We start from the raw sequence: 19,962 nt of genomic DNA, 5'->3' as shown, positions 1-19,962 counted from the left end.
GTGTGTAACCTGAAATACAGAGCTAGGGTGAGATCAATCTGGCCATTTATTGTTTTCATAAAATGATTTCGTTTGAAATGCTGTTACTGAAATATTTTAAAAACTATTTCACTCAGTTTTTCATAGGATCAAGGTACATCTGTCATGAATTGCCTCTCTAAGAATCCTTTTTGGTAGCACATGGGTGCAGAGCTGACAGGCCACTCATGTGGAAGAATCCTCAGCATTTTTTGAGGTCACCAGAGAAAAATTCTTGTTTTTGTAGCAGTGGGAACAGAACCTCAATGCCCATGGGCAGGACCATATATGAAAGTTTTCATTTGGAGAGGATGGATGGGGGTGATTCTTCTACACAACTTTCTGGGCTTGACACAATGTAGATTCAGTGACACTGGTATGTAAGAAATGTGCTTTTAATATGCAACTTTTAGTTCTGCTAAATGTCATGGAACAAGAAGAACATTATCTGTTAAGATATAAGGAACACCAAAAGGTCTTGTTTAAAGGGCACAATACACAGGAAATATTAGACCTCAGCAGGCAAGTGAGAACAGGAACTAGTTACAGCTACCATGCACCTGTACAATGCTCTCCCCTTAAATCCCCCAAGGATAAAGCACAGCTACTTCCAGAATCATCTCTGCATCTTCCTAAGACCCACTCAAAAATATATTCAAGTCTCAAATATATACAAGGTCCTCTAAGAGTTTTCTTCTTCAGGCCAATTAGATGCTCTGGAAACCTTTACCAGATTTGGAACAGAAGTAATCATAAATGCTGGAGGGATGAAGATTTTGACTTGTAGTTCCCTCCTTTTAGTGCACAAATGTTGGAAGGATGAAGATTTTGACTTGTAGCTCCCTCCTTTTAGTGCACAAATGTTGGAAGGATGATGATTTTGACTTGTAGCTCCTTCTTTTAGTGCATAAATGCTGGAAGGATGAAGATTTTGACCTGTGGCTCCTCCTTTGAGTGCCCTTTTTGGAGCTGTTCCATTGGTGTCAAGGCTGTGTCCCACCATGTAGCACAGGCAAAGATGTTTTGCAGAAATAAAGCTTCTTAACTGTCCTGTTTTAGAACCATATGCAGTTGTTTTCATGTACACTATAAAAATCTGTGTTTTAGGAGCTGGCCAGTCACACAGGTACACTCAGAGGTTGTTCAGCATTTGTGACAGGGAAAGTGGGAATAAGTTGTGGATGAGCAGACAATACCTGTGAGCTGTGCAAGACAATTTGGAATACTGGGAAATGTGATGGACATAAAAACCCCTCCTACAGCTGGCCTAGTGTTTAGTGCCTAACTAAAGGATTTGCAATTAATGCTTCTGTGGGAAGGGAAGGATGTTTTGCTGCCCAGCTGAACTTGTTGAACCTCTCTCCAAAGAACACTTCCCACCCAGGTGAAGGAGCTTTTTCCCAAGGGGGACTTTATTTTGAGGTTTTAAATCTAGCCACAAAATTTGTGGCCAAAGGACAAACCTTCCATCTTGTCAGTGTCTCAGCACAAAATGCTTTGGAAGTGTGGGAGCCTCTGTGAAACACCACTGTAACAAAATGCACAATTTCCAGTCTAAAGATCAGTAAAAGACTGGACTGGCTTATTTGGTCTGAGAATCAACTTCTAAATGACAGCTGCTATTCAAAAATTTGACTCAGAAAGGCAGTGTCAGCTTGTGACTTTGTTTAGTATTTCCTCATACAGTCTTTATTGCCTTCTAGGTAAGACCAGCAGTTTTGAAGGAAATTCAATGTACTCCCCTTTTCTAATTCATGTATTTACAGAACATTTTTATACAGTCTTTCCTTTAAACATGGTAACAAGCTATGACCTAACCCAGCTGACTGGCACCCAAAATGAATCCTTGTTTAGTTTATCTAACACAGTTTTCAGCTCATTACATGCACTCTGGAGATCTTCTTTCACCAGTACAGTGTCAATTAAATGGCCATACTGCTCTTCAATAAATGCTGCTGAATTTAGAATTTCCTGCTGTTCTTCATCCTGCTGATCAAAACAAGATGTTGGTATGAAATTTACAGCATGTCCTTCTAGTATTTCAAAGTATGTATATATTAATATATATATTAAAATATACATATAAGAATATTATATGTATTATATATAATATATAATATTATATTATTATATATTAATAGATATAATTTAAAAATATATAAGTATATAGTATTTTAAAGCACAATGAGTCATTACTCTGAGAACATGTAACAAAAGCTGCTACCATTAGGAAAAGGCATTGAAGACATTAAAACTGAGATCAAGGAGCAGAATGCTACAGGCAGCTGTTCCAAAAAATGCAAAGGGCCTCAGGGAAGGGGGAAAATATGGTGCAGGAGGGACAGAAAATGGTGATACTTCATTTTATGTAGTTAGGGTTGCTGCCTAACCCACTCCTCAAAAACTGAAAAGAAATGCTGCACACATTGTCCCAAGTTCTATATTTTTGAGGGCTTACACAAAAACAAACCAAGTGAACTAAGTTCTGTAACATATAAATTTAAGTTTAGGTTACCATAAATAATGCCATTATGCACTCTGTTCTGGTTTACACATCACCAAGCTGCAGCTGATCCAGGTTTGATTCTCAAGACCTCCACACACTGTGTTTTGTGTGTACACCATTAAACACTGGCTGACACTGGTGTGGGTGTCACTTTGGGGATATAAAAAATTACCTTTTGATGGGCTGCTCATAGGAAATGTAAAATGATTGCTGGTTTATCTGAGTTCAGCAACAACTTTCTGTTACTGTGATATTTTATGAAAAATCCCTTTGCCAGGATCTTTTCTCCTGAGAAGCTGGGAAGCTTCAGCTTTTCCTTGTTTTGCTGCTTTGGAATGTGATTTAGAGAATTGTTTACCCAGCATGTGAATTGTTTTTAATTAATGGCCAAGCACAGCCAGCTGTGTTGGACTCTCTGAGTCTGTCATGAGATTTTATTATTCATTCTTTTCCAGCCTTCTGATGTCTCCTTTCTCTTTCTTTAGTGTAGTTTTAGTATAGCATTTTCTTTTAATATAATAATATAATAAATCAGCCTTCTAAGAACTTAGAGTCAATTCTCATCTCTCACCTCGTCCTGAAACCCACAACAAAACCACAACAATTAATAACCACAACTTCCCCTGCTGCAGCCTTGATGAAGTACCCAGATCCATATGGAAGACTGGCACTTGGCTTTGTGTTACTTTAAAACTTGAGGAGATACAGAATCAAAAATTCCATTCTGAAGTTCCACCTGAAAGGCTGCAGGACCTACTTAGTGCCCCACTTTAACTCCTGTTATGGAAGAGGAGTTCTTTCAAGTAACAGAAGTGCTAGCCCCAAATACTTCTTTCAAGAGATGAGAAGCTGGAATACTCACAAGAGGGGATGAGATTTCTTCTGACATGTGAGATTTTAAGACATGTTTTTTCTTTTCTGAAATGAGAGGCTTCACAAAGATAACATAAGGCTTAAACTCAGGAGTCCTCAAGTGCTTTACTGCCTGTGAACAAATGATTTTTTGTTATCAGACTTCTTTTAGCTACATGTCCATGAAACTCAAACTGGTTTCAGTGGTTTCACTGGTACTGTGGTGTGAAGTCTTGTTTCCTACACATCTGACCACAGCAAACTTTTGCTCTTCAAACAAAGGCTCATGCCAGTGTCCTTCCATACAAGACTTCATGGAGCATGACCTGAATAGCACTGGGATTCCAAGGGGCAAGGACATGGCAAAAAATACTGAGGAAAATATAAAAACCCCTGACTTCATGGGCAAGTTATGGTTTGCTTCACCTAAGCAGCAAATTTAATTAAACAAATTTAATTCTTTGAACAACTGCTGGACAAGCACTTGGCAGACACTAAATCAGGAAATCTGATCTTAGCAGTCAGTTCTATGAGATACCCTTGAATTTTAGGGCATCCTGAGAAACTGGCTTAGCATAACACTGCAAATTTTAAACTTGGAATTCATCTGAGATAGTACCACAAGCCTTTTCCTAGCCCAGTAACAAAATCTGGATCAAATTTTCAAGTATTAACTCACAGCATGGGGGTACTAAGAGCTGGCACTGCTTACACTGCTCCTGTCCTGGGGTGATTCATGGTGTTATTGCATTCTGTATCTGCACCCAAAAATGGGTACTGCATCCTTGAGATCCTACAAATGAGAGCCTTGGGGGTGTGGGTGTGCTATGGCCAGCATTTTTAAAATCAGAACTAGAATGGAAACAACAGCTTTGTTCTAAGGATTCTCTCTAGGACCTGAGCAGGCTGGGACAGGGATGCACATTGGTCCTACAGCAAGGGAAAAGTCTCACAGTGAGGATTACTAAAGAGACATCCAGGCTGTGCTGGATTAAGCCCTTTTCTGACCCAGAGATGGGGCAACTGAGAGGTGTTTTGAAAGCTTTTATTCCATTTTCAGTCTCATGTGAAGAGTGAGACAATACAGATGCTACAATTCACACCATCACAATCAGAAGCCAATTATTTCCTAATTACAATAAATTGTAAGTGTTCCTTGACCTGCTAGCTTTTGCCACCCCATGCTGTAAATGTAAATCATCTTTCACAGTTCTATTTCTTTAAAATATCTAATCTCATTTGCAAGGCATGTCCCAGCTGGACTGTACGAACTGCAACCACTGCACTGCATTCCCAAGAGTCCCATTCTGCTCAGGCAGCAGGAAATGATATTTGCATTATTTAAAAGAAGTTGCAGAACTTACTTCAGGTACCACATCCACCAAACAAACTTTCTTTTTGGCCATCACAGACCGGATTGCCTCCAGGCTTGTGCCATACAAATTTTCTTTGTACTCTCCGTGTTCCACAAATCTAAAAAGTCAATACACATTTAAATATCATCTACAAAAAATACTAACAGTATTTAACTTAGAACATTTGATAGCTGTTTCCTGAAGTCAAAACAGTCAAAGAGGGAGGAGAGAGGCAGAAAACCAGGGGTGGGTGGGGAGGGATTTTATTTTTTTTACTTTTTTGTTTCCTTCCTTGCTTTGTAGCAATTCTTCAGAAATCGCCAACAGTTAATCAGCACTACTGACAAACAGGGGAAGAAGAATGGATATTTTCCACAGAAAACAGAACAAAGCTGGCAAGGCTATGGACTGCAATTCTCCCATCTTTTGGGAGCCTAGTAAAGATCTGAACTTGGAGAAAACATGTTCAGGCTCACAATGTCAGGTATAACCACAGGTTCCATCTAGCACACACTTTCAAGGAGACTTGTGAATAAAATTTTTTACTTTCAAGGAGACTTGTGAATAAAACTTTTTACCCATCTTATTAAACAGACAGTGAGCAGCTCAACTAAGTGAATCTGTTACTTTCACTAGATTCAATTCTGACCAATCATTATGCAGACTATTTAAATTCTAACTCAGGATCCTCCCACTGATGTTATTCTTAAATTGCTTCCAGCTAAATGCTGGAGTTTGCTCTAACAGTCCAGACTCTGTAAAGAGCTTTTTACTTAAAAGCTGAATCCTTTTAATACAGTTTGTCCAACTTGTCACCTGATTTTGGTATTCATGTGATGTAAAACTGAGCAAGCAATATTTTTAAATAGTCAATTATACCAGTATTTAAAAATTAACTCACTTGTTTTGTTGCACATCTGTCTCAAACGATTGCTTAGAAACAAAATTGTATTCTACTCCCTCCCTCTCATGACTTTTCCTTGATCTTGTTGTATCTAGAAGAGAAGGGAAGCAAGACATGGGAGACACATCAGCCTTTGCAAATGTTTTCTCTACTTAGTTCCAGTCACATTTGCCCAACTTCAAACAAGAAAGTTGCACAGTGGCAAATTTAAATGAACAAAATATAAATCAGACCCTATAATTTTGTTTTAGACTCAATCTCAAATATTGTATGACCAAAAATGAAGTTGCTTTGCTCCCAGGAGTGCTGTAACTAACAAAAAAATTAGGAAGCATGAGAATTTAAAATGAGAAAAAAAAACTGAAGTACTTCAGAAATATTCATATAATCAGTAGTCAGAACAGAAATGATCATTAGTGCAGATGGCAAGTCATTAATTAGACAGCATTTATGGAATACAGATGTAACAAACACAAATCAGTAAATTTTACTCACGTGGAACTGCAACCCCATACTCCTGGGGGTTCTCTGACACAACTTTTTGCTTGAGCTCACTTAACTTGGCCCCCAAACAACCTAATAAAATAAAATCAAATAAAATAAAATTGTCTGATAGGTTTCTGTGTGAAATTAAATAATGCAGAAAATAAATATTTCAGTTTCACACAAAGAATATGATTTGGGAGTGTGCTTGAAGAAACCTCTTCATGAGAGAACTCATGACCTGCTCTGCAATATTCTGCTTTGAAGATCATCAGGAACAAATTTAATTCTTTGAGCAACTGTTGGACAATCACCTGGCAGGCACTAAATCAGGAAATCTGATCTTAGCAGTCAGTTCTATGAGATACCCTTGAATTTTAGGGCATCCTGAGAAACTGGCTTAGCACAAGGCTGATAAGCTGAATTGAAACTACATGCAAAATCTTGTTAGAGAATTCTAACATCTGCCTTTTCATCAATAGTTCTGACAGCCTAGACACTGGAGTAAAAACCAGAAAGTGAATCAGAAAAATGAAAAATAGTCCTGCATCATTATTTTTAGAAGGATTTGGTGAGTTTGATTCCTTGTTCTGTTTCCTTGTTTTTTTTAATGTAATTGAAAATAAAAGAGAGAGTTCTGACAAAATCCAGAAAAATGTTTTAAAAAACCCATCAGAAGCACAAAAAGCCCAAAATGAAACATGTAAGAAAAGCCTCTGGAAGTGCAGGATAAGGGAAGAGGGAGAAATGTGAAAAACTTTCAACACACTGGGTACCTTACCAATCAAAACCACCAGCCTCTGCTGTTCACCAGGCTGTTGCTGATATTTTGTGACTTCTTCATATGTGAGGAACTCTGCTCCATCTGCCTGCTCTGCCTGCTTGCCTTCATTGCCATTGTTTTCCTTCTCTTTTCGACTCAACCTAAAGCTCCTGCGTAAACCAGCTGGGCAGAAAACACAAGATAAAGATAAAACCCAGATTTTTAAACTTGTTCAGCCTCAAGTTATTGTCTTCAAATGGAAGTTATTCCCATAAATTTTTGTTTATAATCAAATCAGTGCAGATATGATCAGATCTAGGAGAAATCTGTAACAAAAGCTGCTACCATTAGGAAAAGGTGTTGAAGATATTAAAGCTGAGATCAAGGAGCAGAATGTTACTGGCAACTGTCCCAAAAAATGCAAAGGGATAAAGGGAAGGGGGAAAATATGGATATGGGATAGAAAATCCAACATCTCATTGGATATGGGATAGAAAACCTCACACATGGGATAGAAAACCTCACATCCCATTGACTATGGGATAGAAAACCTCACACATAGGATAGAAAACCTCACATCCCATTGCATATGGGATAGAAACCTAACATCCCATTGCATATGGGATAGAAAACCTAACATCCCATTGCCTATAGGATACAAAACCTAACACCCAACCTATAATAAAATCCCCCTCATAAAAATTTAGCTGCCAAGTATTGGTTATGCCAAAGTCACATTATGCCTCTTCACAGAGATAATTTAGTTCATGAATGTATGGGAAATTAATTTAATAGTTCAGTTTGAATTCTTTAATGTGGAGTTGGGTTTTTTGGGGGGTTTATTGGGTGGGGGTGTTTTGTTTTCATTTTGGTTCTGGATTTTTTTTTTTGGGTGGGGGTGCTAGGGAACAGGTAAAGGGTTTTGGTTACTCACCTATGTAGTGTCCATTGAAATATCCTTCACAGTCACAGTCTTCTGTAAATTCAAAAGCAAGGAAGTGGGGTAGGGCACAGGGGAAAGAGTGAGAGGGAGGAAGGAAATATCTTAGATAATGTGTGTGATACAAGTCTGGCTCATTGGTAAGGAAAGAAATTTTATATCCTGCATTGTTTGCAGGTACTTTTTTAACATAATCATTGCTAATACTAAAAAATACTTGCCTTGACTAGTGGTTTGTGTTTGAAAAAATCCTTGACTTTGATACTGAACTAGAGAATTTTATATCTTGGTATTTACAGTTCCCAGAGTTTATGGAATTCAACAGGAAATATCTGATATTTGGAAAGGCAGCTGGTACATGACATATAAACTGCATAAGCCCAACAGAGTTGCTCATAATGAAAATAACACAGAAAACAATGAAGACAAATCACTTAGAATTAACATGGGTGCCCTAAAATGTTAAACCCCAATATTTCTTTATTTTTTAAACATACCAAAGACTGCATTTAACTTGCAAGTCTTTGAACCTCACTCAGAAACCTCCAGAACATGCAAATACATCTCAGAACACAAATCTTTTCTCTTGAATCAGAAAAGCAAACTTGGAAGTCACCATTACTTAAGTCATCAACCTGAATTAGATTAGTTTAAATAATAATTCACAAAGAAAATGTCCTAGGAACAATATATCTACTGTTCCCTTTGGAATTTTAGAAAATGTTATTATTTTTATTTTAGAAAATACTTTGGTTGTTTATATTCAGACAGAAAGTGAGTTAGGAGAGCACCTACCTTTGTCAGAAGACTGATCATCTATAAGTTAGCATGAAAGGCAGAGTTGGGATGATATTAAAAGATGGACAAATAATTGAGCAAAATTAGAGAAAATGGAAAGGAAGGTTCTGGTTTAATTTGCTTAGCAGGCTTTTCTATCTTAAAAAAAGTACTGCAATACAATACCCTTATCTAAAGAATTTTGGGCTGAAATGGAGTTATTATAACCAGTTATCAGCTTAATTGTCTTGAAAACATCTGAGATAAAGCTTAAGCAGCACTCCTCATTACATGCCTTTATTTTCATATGAATCTAGAGTCGTTTCATGCACTCATATATGAATTTCCAGAAGACGCATTAGGTTATTTTTGCAGCTTTCAAGTTTCAAATCACAGAAAAAGTGTGAGCAAATTTTAAGGCATCTAAATATGTAAGGCCAGATGTTCTTGAGAGCAGGGAGAGAGGGACAGCTATTTTTGAAAACAATAAGCACTAGCAACACTGGATAAAGCTCAAACCCAAATCCTTCTCCTCCCTTGTGTCCATGCATATCAACCAATGGCAGATGGTATTAAAATATCAATCAGTGGCAAAATACACTCAAACACATTATTTATTGAAATAACAGAAAAATACTGAGAACTTAGTATCAATTAAAGCATCACTGGAAGAACAGAACAGACTTACATAAAGGTTTCTTCAGAGTTCTGGTATTCTGCAGGGTGCCTGTTGTTCTCCTGTAAGTCAGTCGTCTGAATAGGAAATAATTCTATTTTAGATATGTAAACTCAGAATTATAGAGAATTTATAGCATGGAAAATAAAGAATGACATAGTGCTTTTCTTAAAAAAAATTAAAATGTCTCTGATTCGACTATTTAAAAGGCTTTATTTAAAACTATGACAGTCTCAAATTGTTACTGGTAAGGGAATGGAAAGAAAATTTTAAAACATTTTATGCTTTCATATATCAGAGCATAGAAATCAATAGTTTATCAATCTTCTTTTTTCCTATTTCCCTTTTGCCCACGTGATATTTTTTTGCAACATTAAGAAAAGTAGATAACCTTCGTCCAAAGCAGTCATTGAGCTGTGCATAAGTAGAAATTATCCACCTTTTTCCAGATCACTTTGAAGTTTTCTGTTATTTACTAGTAAAGAAACCAAGTTACCCAGCTTGTGTGAAAATGTAAGAACAGAGTTTCAAGTAAAATCTTCCTGAAGTGTTAAAATCAAGTAGGAAGTTTATGATATAATCGGAGAAGATGGAGCTTTTTAGCACTTTCCTCTTGGCTGTATTTACCCTGGCATGACCATGCCTTTCATTTTCTGTGAAAAAAACCTGGCATGGTCATGGACATATTTTATGAAAAATCCTTTTGACAGGATTTTTCTCCTAAGAAGCTGAGAGACCTTAGAAACAAAATGTAAACAATAATTATCTGCTGTTGGGGAATGCAACAGGTGCATCTTTGATTGGTCTCATGTGGTTGTTTCTAATAAATGGCCAATCACAGTCCAACTGTCTCAGACTCTCTGGTCAGTCACAAGATTTTATTATCATTCCATTCCTTTCCTTTCAAGCCTTCTGATGAAATCCTTTCTTCTATTCTTTTAGTATAGTTTTAGTATATAATTTTCTTTTAATATTATATAGATCATAAAATAATAAATCAGCTTTCTGAAACATGGAGTCAAGATTCTCATCTCTTCCCTCATCCTGGGACCCCTGCGAACACCACAGGCATAAAATCAATTTATCAATATAGTGACAACTGTATTCATGTGAAAGAAAAATAAAACCTGTAATCTTTGCTGACAAACCTTTCTTGGAACTGTTTTGAGGGGATCAAGCCTGCTCTGAGGTTGGTGTCCCCAACACGCTTGGCTTGCCACCACGTGGGATCATCCTGGCTCACAACCTCCAGCACGTGGCGGCGTTTGAAGGGCAGCCCGGCCTCCTGGCAAGGAATGGCTCTGTCCTCTTTGGGGTTATAGCAGAAAAGTGCCCTCATATACACCTGCAAAAGAAAGGTAACGTGTCATTTCTTCTTGTCCTAGCTGGAATTTTAAATGTCTGCCTTTAAAAGGCTTTCCCCAATGCTAACATTGCTATATATATACACTTTATCTCTCTTGCAAGCACTCAAAAATACAGGCACCTGGCAGCTTATGCAGAAAAATAAATTAACTTTCCAAGATATACCCAGAATTGTGGAACATGAGACCCAAAAGACCAAAGTTCCAAGAAACGGTGATCACGATCTACACTAAGTATGAAATGCAATAAAGGAATGGTTGAAAAGAAAATAAGGGGAGGGAGAAAACAGTAAAAATGGATTTTTGGAGAAGTTGCCCAGTTGTAAAGACTGTCCTTAAAATGTTCCTTTAATGCATCAAAATCTACTGTTCAACTTTGGATTTGTATCTTAACACAATTTAACACAACAGCAGAACCACTTCAGAAAGGGATTTGTGGGCTTCAAGGACCAGCAAGCAAGAGCAGGGAGGCAGAGAGACTGACAGAGGAACCTTGTGAGGGACCAGTGGAGCAATCACTTATTGCTGATCAGGTAGGGCAGATGAAATGGGCTGATGGGGTCACATGGTGAATGCAGCTCTGCTTGCAGAGAGGTCCATTTTCACTCAAGTGAGTGGCAAAATGTCCAGAGATAATGGACAGACTGCAGCTGCCACGGTGAGAGGAGACAGCAGAACACTCAATTTAATTACACGTACCAAAAAGAACAGGCGGGATTTCAGAAATGCTATAAAAGAACATGTGCCAAGATGGAGAGGAGAAGAGTCATGAACAGAAGGGTACTGCACAAAAAAGCACTGTGCTATCTTTGCAGCTCAATGATGAGTCTGTGGCACTTCCCATTGGAGCAGGAATGCTGCATTTACAGAGGGGTAAAGATGTGCCTCAGTGGTTCAGCTGCATACCTTGCTGTCTTTGAGACGATCTTCTTCTTTGATGGCTGGAATTATCTTCAATGTTATTGACCCTTGAGACTGAGCCTGAGAAAAACAGAAATGGTTTTTTACTTTGAAAGCAGGACAAGGATACAGTGCAGACTATTCAAGCTCCGGTTAAGGAGCTAGCAGCTGTCTCCTCAAAACTCTAACAGGCCAAGCTAATCCACTATTTAACCGCATTACAGAGAATATCAGGATGTTCCAGACTCCACAACAGTGGAGACATCCACAGTAACTACTTGGCTAAAACATATTAAGACCTGCATTAAAATTCCTTTGTTTGCTTTTAGCAATTGAATTAATATCTGGGCTACAGTTCAGAGTACATTACATAGTTCTGTGGCTTTTAGTACAACACTGACTTAAATTTTTGCAGACTAATAATTTTAAAGTGCTGCTTTGAAAAATACTGATGTGTTTTCTCCATATAGTGGCTAACTTGTTAAGAGTGAAATATAAGCATCTACAAAATAAGCACCTACTTTCACTTTAAAAATCTTTGCTAGGAAATTACAATTATTACTTAGAGTAAACTAAAAAGCACTTCTGGGTCCTTCAGAAATCTAGAATGGGTTTATCTCATCTGTCTTAGATGCCTTAGTTTGCATGAGATGAACTGTGTTGTAGGGAAGCCTGCAGTTCTGCACAAATTAAAAAGCAAACACAAACATTTGTACATTTTCTTCAAAAAATAAACCATGAAAAAGGAAGTGTTACATTTCAGGCATTAACTCACATGGGACATATGTAATTAGAAATGACACAGGACAGATAAATAGCATCCCAAGATCCCCATAAATTAAACTTTATACACTATTTCAAAGTGGGTTTGACACCCCCTGCCCCCCAGGTTAAAAGCAGTCATTGGCATTATTTGGGATTATTTGAACTAAATTGAAATTAGGTGATGGAACTGACAGCAGTCTCCTTACTGTGTCCCTAACTCCACTCCACACCAAGACAAGGGGGAACCACAGCACAAGAGGGAAGTCAAAGATAAAGAAGCATAAGAGCTACACCACTTTCTACCAAGATTTGTGGGTATTCATGTTAGAGAAGCTTGAAACAAGAAATTGCTCATGTCACCAGGAATCTGCTGCTAAAGAACAGACTGACAGCTCTACTGAACACACAGACAAGACTCTCTTCAGCTTCCCAACACACCACATTATGAATCATCTTCTAGGAGTGTATTTACAATTTGCAGCTTGCTTGCCATAAACAAAGCATTAAAGGGAAGTTCTTGACAGAGCAACATGTTAACTTTGTATTTGTATCTTACTTGTACCAATCCAGTTCGCAGAAGTTTCTGAAGTCAAAAGGAGAAGACTAATCCACTGGGAGAAGAAAAACTCTTAATGCAAAGACAAGCAGGGATTGCATCTTTTAACTCTATATTTTAAACTCATGGTTAAATTTCATCATCTACTGTAATTACTAGATCACCAAACAGAAAAGATCTTGAAATGAAAATCAGTGCAGACCAAAATCTGACTTATTTCTTCTGGTCGTTTGTGAAGCACAGTAATACCATTGACTTCTCTTAGTTCATCTCCAACATGGACAAGACCTGGAAAAATGGTAAGGAAATTAAAATAGGTCTAGAGACTGGAAAGCACTACTCCTCTGATGTCCAGCCTAAATCATTAGCATGTACTTCCTTGGCTCCCTCATCCAGACTGATGGATTTAGTACCAAAGCCTTTGATGGAAATGTGCCTCAGTCTCCTGCCTTTATTCCTAATGGCACTTTTCTTTCCATGCAGCACAGTCTCAAAGGAGAGCAGCATGCAGACAGGCAACTTGTGGCAAGGTACTCTGGAAAGTCACTCTTTGGATCAGTATTAAGTATAGAAAACTGGAATAGTTTCATGAGTGTGCCCAAATCTCATGAAGTCAGGGGACACACAGAATATAAAGACAGGAATGACATGTCTGTCACCTGACAGATCAACACTTCACACTCTAAGAAAAAATTCTACACTAATTTTTTTTTTTAACAAGCCATGAAGAGGCTTTACAAGATTTAGGTTTGTTTATCCAGTTCAATAAGAAATGTTGTACTTATATATAGCTACTGTTAATTGACATAAAGGAATTTCTCAGTAAAGCAAACAGAAAACAACACATGATACTCTGAATAAACCAAGCTACTAGATTAAAAGTTAAAATTCATTCTTTGCATTTTTCTAAAGCTCAAACATACTTCTTCCATTTCTGTTTTCATTTTTCCCAATAAAAAGCATATGTAATTAGATTAACAGATTACTGATGAAACACAGAAATGCCAACAGCATGCTCAGGAAACTTCAGAGGTTTCCAAATGCAATTCAGAAATGAACTACTGCAATCATACCACTGCGATCAGCTGCACCACCCCTCATGATCCTTGCTACAATCACAGCTCCTGTGTGTTCATCTCTTCTGATGGTAGCTCCCTGAAATAAAACATACCCCCCACCCAAAAAAAGGTAAGAAGTTTGCCCTGAATTCAGCAACCGGTGAAATAATGTGTATGCTATTATGTCTTTTAAACTGGAATTAATTTATTCTATGGATTTCCTCTTTCTCCTTGATGATTTCCACCATTAATCAAGTTTTGCCCATGCCAGTGATTATGGGAAGGTGCACCCACCTTCCTTTCTGCTGACTTTGATTATTGTGGTCATCAAAGTCATTCAAGTGTGCAAAACACCTTATTGTAACAAATAATCTTTCTCCTCCTCTTCTGACTCTTTATACAATACAGTCAGCACTTTTATATGTAAAAACAACAAAAACCAAGTAATTGGATTTGTTTTTCCTCCTCCTACCTCTGCTGGCAATACAAAGCTTTAATCAGAAATTCAGTCACTGCTTCCTTCTGTGATACACAGAAAGCAGATTTCTTTCCCAATACAACCATTTTTGCTTAGGGAATCAATTCTTCCATTTCCATTTGTATAAAATTAGGACCTTGACAATATAATGCTTATATACAGGTATCAAACATACTCTCACTGACTTTCATGCAAGTGAACACATGAAGTCACTGAATGCTAGCTACAGTATCAAAAAAATTAATAGAAATAATCAGCATAATTGCTTCAACATATACAATTTCTTCACTGTGTTTCCTGGCATTATAAACTATGCCCATAAAGAAGCTAAATGCAAAATTGTGAAAGTGCATTTATCATTTACCAAATTATTTTTATGTTACTTTATAAGCTTCAGAACACTCCAAGTTTCTGAAGGCTATTTGATGACATCTTCAAGTATCTCCTCCCTACTCACAATAATACTCTTGCACTATAAAGTTTTATGACTAGAGATGGGTGATCTAATATGTACCAAGGGTTCTTTATTTTTCACTAGCCGAACAATTTTCACTGATTCCTCATCAAAATCATCATCAAAATTATCAGGCAGAGGTGGAAGAGCTGGGTCAAAGTTCTTCTGTGCTACAGTGTCATGTACTACAAGCATTGCCTGCATAAAGGAAATAAAAAACAGTAATGTAATGGAGTAATACTAAAATTCCCATTCTCATGTTTCCAGTATTACAGCAAAATTAAACCTCCCCCTTTCTACCCTCACCACAAATCCTCCAAAGAAGATTTAGCAATTACCTTACCCATCATGTAAACTACACACTGCTGTATGTCAATATTTAAAATAAATCCAGGCAACAACAAAAAATAAAGTGGACAATGAAAAGCAAGAAGGTATCCTTTTCTTCTCCTTTTCTTTTCTGGTCCCTCAGAAAACAGTAAGGAAGGGAAGAATGGAAGACAGCATGGTGCATTATGCAGGAAAGCTGTCTCTTTTCAATTTCCTTCACATCCTAAAGTCTGTGCAGGAAATCCCAGTGGAAAAGAAGTTTGGAGGAGGCTTCTATATAACTTTTCTGTTACAAAATGTTTTATCACAATTCTGCAAAGGCATTTCTTTAAGGTCCCCAATGTGGTTTTTACCCTGAGATGTGGTGTTGACAACAGCTGAAGCAGCTCCTTTTCTTCATTATTCACTGGTGCTGTCTGCAACTCTTCTATTACCTTTAAAATAAAAATTTACAACATCAAAATTAAAGGAGTCCACCAGAAAAGACAAAGTATTTACATTTCTGTTGGGTGTTTGCTAACATCTATCATCCATCAAAGTAGTGTGCACAGATCAAAACTGATCCCAGTCCATAGTGCATGAAACCTGAAAGAAACCAAAGTTTCTTCAGCTATTTTTATTAGACAGTACAGAAGACAGCATTAGGAATCAGAATAATAATCCCTAAACATACATTTTAAGAGTTATTCCATCAACAGAATTTCAGAAGTGAGTTCTGAAATTTTAAATTCTATATGGAATACATAAATGAAACAACATTCTTGTATTATTTGATAAAAGAATTTAAACCTTCTGCAACCATCTAGTATTACCTGTGTGGAACATGAAACATAATTTCCCTTGTTCCCCTGCAAAAACTGGACACCAAAATATGCCCTGGACTCTCAGGCACTTTAAATGAAAGATGAGAGAAATAATGGAGGCAATTCTGCACTGGGCTGAGTGGGTGGGAGGACAGAGAAGGCAGGGGAGGGGGGAGGAAGGGAAAATGGGTTGAGACAAAAGAGATTTCCTCACCCTGTTAAGGGTTCTAAGCAGAGAAGTCATATAGTTCTATTAAAAACATCTCTGCTATTCTGAAAATGGAAATTTTGTGTGACTTGACAGGTAGCAGTGCTGAAACTTTTGTGGAGGTGGTACACTGTGTGTGGGAACAGGGAGAGGGGGTGTGCTGCATGTTAAGGGGGGCACTGGGGTCTCTTGACTTTGAAAAGGGAAATATTCCAGCTCCCAAACCTTCCACTGCTCCTTCCTATGCTATGGTAGGAAACAGGTGCATGTAAAGAGCCAGCAAATGCTATAATAAAAACAGTTTGAAGCCTTCTGAAAATGTAGTGTGTCGCTTTGTGTTGTCTCTGTCTCAACTATGACAATTTAGCACACAAAGGAGGCTTACAAGAGAGAGAAAAGCTCTTTACCAAGGCCTGTAGGAACAGGATATGGAGCAGCAGTTTTAAATTGAAAGACAGCAGGCAGGATATAAGGAAGAATAAGATTATCCATATTTAGATTGGATATAAGGAAGAATTTTTTTATGAGGAAGGTGGTGAGATGCTAGAACATCTGCATGGTGAGATGCTGGAAACAAGGCTGCCAAGAGAAGTCTGGGATGCTCCAGCACTGGAAATGTTCAAAATCAGGATGAACAGGGCTGTGAGCAGGGAAAGGTGAGCCTGCCTGTGGTGCTTAGATGAAATCACCTTTGAAGGTCCCTCCAACCCAAACCAACAGCAGTGCTGCCTGGGCTGTAATGGTTCTAAGGCTGAATATAAGATTGAATGTTCAGCTGGAATAGCCTATTCCAACACAGGACTGAGTGCTTTTTGCAGCCTCTCCCTTAGGAAGGTCATCCATAATATCCTTTCCTTCTACCTGAATGTGTCCATCTTCGCTAGACATTTAATGACTTGGTGTTTTTGAGCTCTCATTTCCTTGATTAATCATGGCCAACAGATTACAAAGACAGCTGGGGAAGGTGAGAAATATGTTCACATATAGCACAATTGCAAAGCTTTGATTTGTTAGAAAAGCAGGTGTAAATAAAAGGAAGATTAGGAGACAAGAATTTTTACTCACATCTTCAACTAATCCTGCTGCACTGTGTAAAACAGGAGTTGGACTCTGTCTTTCATAATGACGGAGCTTTTCATGAATCTGAAAAAAGATTATTCAGGGATATTTCTACAGAGAGATACAAAGATTTCTAAATATACCTACACTGGAATGTTTTTCTATTTAAGGAATATAATTTATCAGAGATGTGTCAGAAAAATAATCTCTCTTAGGGTTATTTTTGTTTTGTTTGGGACTCTTTGTTTTCTTTTTTGCTCATGGTAGTTTCAGACAGTCATAAAATCTGTAAAGACTTTAGGAGCATAAGGAAAAAAATGAAGCCATTTCACATTACTTTTTAGCTATGGGGCACTGTATCTTCATTTTAGCAAGAAGAGCAGAAAAATTTATTTCTGAACAAAATCTGCTAATTGTGAAGCATTATTGATGTTTGTTCTTAAACACACATATGCTATGGTCAGTACAGAATTTTTAAAAAAAAAAGTTTGGTAAAATCAACAGTTGATAAATCCAGGGAACAGAGAAAAAGTAAACTGTAAGGAGAATGTCCATAAATAAATATAAACTTTTACCTTCATCAGGTAGCTGAGACTCCTTTCACTGAAGACATCCCTAAGGAATCCCATTTCCTCTTTATGATTTGAATCAGGTCTTAGCTGAGATGTCAAAAGGGCCAAAGTTTCGTGCAATCCTAAATTTAGATTCAGGACAGAACAAAAATATTGTACACAGGATTTTTCACTGGACCTTCTACTGCAGACTTAACAGTCACTACAATTATTTGGGTACCACATTGGTGATCATCAAATTTGCAGAGAGACTCGTGTTTATCTTTTGTTTATCCACCACTCATTTTGCAACACTCCCTTCTCAAGTGGCAAACACAGCATCACATTAAGGCAAAAGCTAACAAAGCAATAGATATATATTTCAAAAATTATTTTTCACATTTCCCACTTCATGTTTATTATGCTTTGTTTTAGAGCCCTTCGTTTCCCTCTCACAAATGTTGAATTTTTAGTACCACAGCAGACTCTCAAAATGACTGAATGACCTCCTTCAGCAGCTCTACTTCCCCAGCAGCTTTGCTCACAAGTGTTCTCCTGCCCCTTCTACCTCTGAGGCACCTATAAAAAGCCAGGCCTGACCAGAGGAAGAAAGGACAGGTATAGATTTCATTGTGGTGGAATCAAAGCTTGTGGTTAGTTCTCTAAAAAGCATTTAAATCACCAATATCCCAATTTTGCAGTACAGAGGGCCAGATAAACACTAGATTTTTCCTGGTGAACCATGTCTGGGAAGACAAGACCAAAATAAAACAGGAAATAAAAAAAGGTGGAGGGGGATCAAATCTATTCCTGTGGCTATTCTCTCCATGAACCTTAGAGTGGATTTTGATCCAGGAGACTCAAACTCACTCCTGCTTTAACCCCAAGCATCATTTAATATCTGTGACTTTCCCCTGGGCAGCATACTGGAGAAGGCAGTAAAGCAGCTTTGAACAAAGTCACTTATTTTAAGTTAAAAGGAAGAATATTAACAAAGTTTACCAACCCCTGTTCAGAAAATATTAAGAAATGACCCAGCAAACAGCAGATATATATGGCCTGATGTTTATTTAGCAGGTGTAGAAGGCACTGTTACACTGAGAGGTCCAACTTTGCCTACAGGAGCCTATCAGAATATATTCAAGTCTGTCAGAATATATTCAGGTCTATCAGAATATATTCAGATACATCAGAATATATTCAGGTCTATCAGAATGTATTCAGATTTATCAGAATACATATTCAGGTCTGTCAGAATATATTCAGGTCTATTAGATATACATCCAGGTTTATCAGATATATATTCAGGTCTATCAGAATATATTCAGGTGCTCTAGGGTTATTAGGAAACTGTTTCCTGACAAACTTTATTAATTTTCACCTTTTACATTCCACCTTCCTGCTTGTAGGTAATTGTTCAAAAACTCCAGTTGAATTCTCTTAAATCTGTTACATTTTACTCCAATTTGAATTAATTTTATGTGTGACACACCTATGATAAGATTTCAGTCCCTGTTCTGCTGAAAACATGCAGTTGAGTTACCTGAGTCTTCTGAAAGCACTGGCATGGTTCTGTTACTCTTAGAGACAAATATTCAACTTCAACCAAGAGGATTGTTTCTTTTTCTTAGACACAAATCTTCAACCAAGAGGATTGTTTCTTCTTTCTGGGCTGTGGTTCAGAGGCAGTCCTGAAATGAGCAAACATAATACCTGAGCTCAAGCATGCAAGAAAAATGTCAGGCATGTAAAAATAGCAATTTTTCTAGTTTTCAGTTTAACCTGGATCAGAGTTCTGCAGCTATTCTGCTATGCAAGTAACAATGCAAAATACTAGGTTATGTAATGAAATGTAAGTAAAATGAAAAAGGTTACATAATAATAGTATTGTATCTGGGATAAAGCTGAGGCTGAAGAGAGTATCTCTCAAGATAGGTAATTTTAACAGGTCTAAATAACTGAAAAAACAGAAAAGAAGGGTTAAAACCACTGGGAAATATCACATGCAGAAACAGAGCATGCAGGAAGATGCCACATCACAAGATGTTCTGGGACTTCCTAAAAGCTCATCTCAAAGAGATGTGCACATCCCTGAATTCTGATGGAAACCATGCTACAGTTACAGCTCCCTAAAGCTGGCAGGACTGGCACTCTGCCAACCT

General features: G+C 37.6%; 1 protein-coding gene across 2 annotated transcripts; it reads right to left on the bottom strand.

Moving 5' to 3' along the window:
* Window positions 1–261: 261 nt before the first annotated feature.
* MPP3 (membrane palmitoylated protein 3) lies at window positions 262–19,446 on the bottom strand. Of its 2 annotated transcripts, none has more exons than XM_030966159.1 (18): window positions 19,344–19,446; window positions 17,825–17,943; window positions 17,256–17,333; window positions 15,533–15,613; window positions 14,910–15,047; window positions 13,933–14,014; window positions 13,062–13,147; window positions 11,545–11,619; window positions 10,423–10,619; window positions 9,287–9,351; window positions 8,617–8,637; window positions 7,816–7,857; window positions 6,900–7,064; window positions 6,131–6,211; window positions 5,633–5,726; window positions 4,741–4,849; window positions 3,387–3,509; window positions 262–2,007 (listed from the first exon to the last, which is right to left on the bottom strand). In XM_030966159.1, exons 1-18 carry the CDS (start codon window positions 19,366–19,368, stop codon window positions 1,825–1,827), a joined length of 1,764 nt encoding a protein of 587 aa, XP_030822019.1. In that variant the 5' UTR covers window positions 19,369–19,446; the 3' UTR covers window positions 262–1,824. The 2 variants fall into 2 exon arrangements, with proteins under 2 accessions (XP_030822019.1, XP_030822020.1); XM_030966160.1 differs by having other exon boundaries at window positions 1,669–2,004.
* Window positions 19,447–19,962: the final 516 nt, after the last annotated feature.

This window comes from Camarhynchus parvulus, chromosome 27, assembly GCF_901933205.1.
Source record: "Camarhynchus parvulus chromosome 27, STF_HiC, whole genome shotgun sequence".
Taxonomy (NCBI): domain Eukaryota; kingdom Metazoa; phylum Chordata; class Aves; order Passeriformes; family Thraupidae; genus Camarhynchus; species Camarhynchus parvulus.
This window is presented reverse-complemented; position numbering and strand designations above follow the sequence as displayed.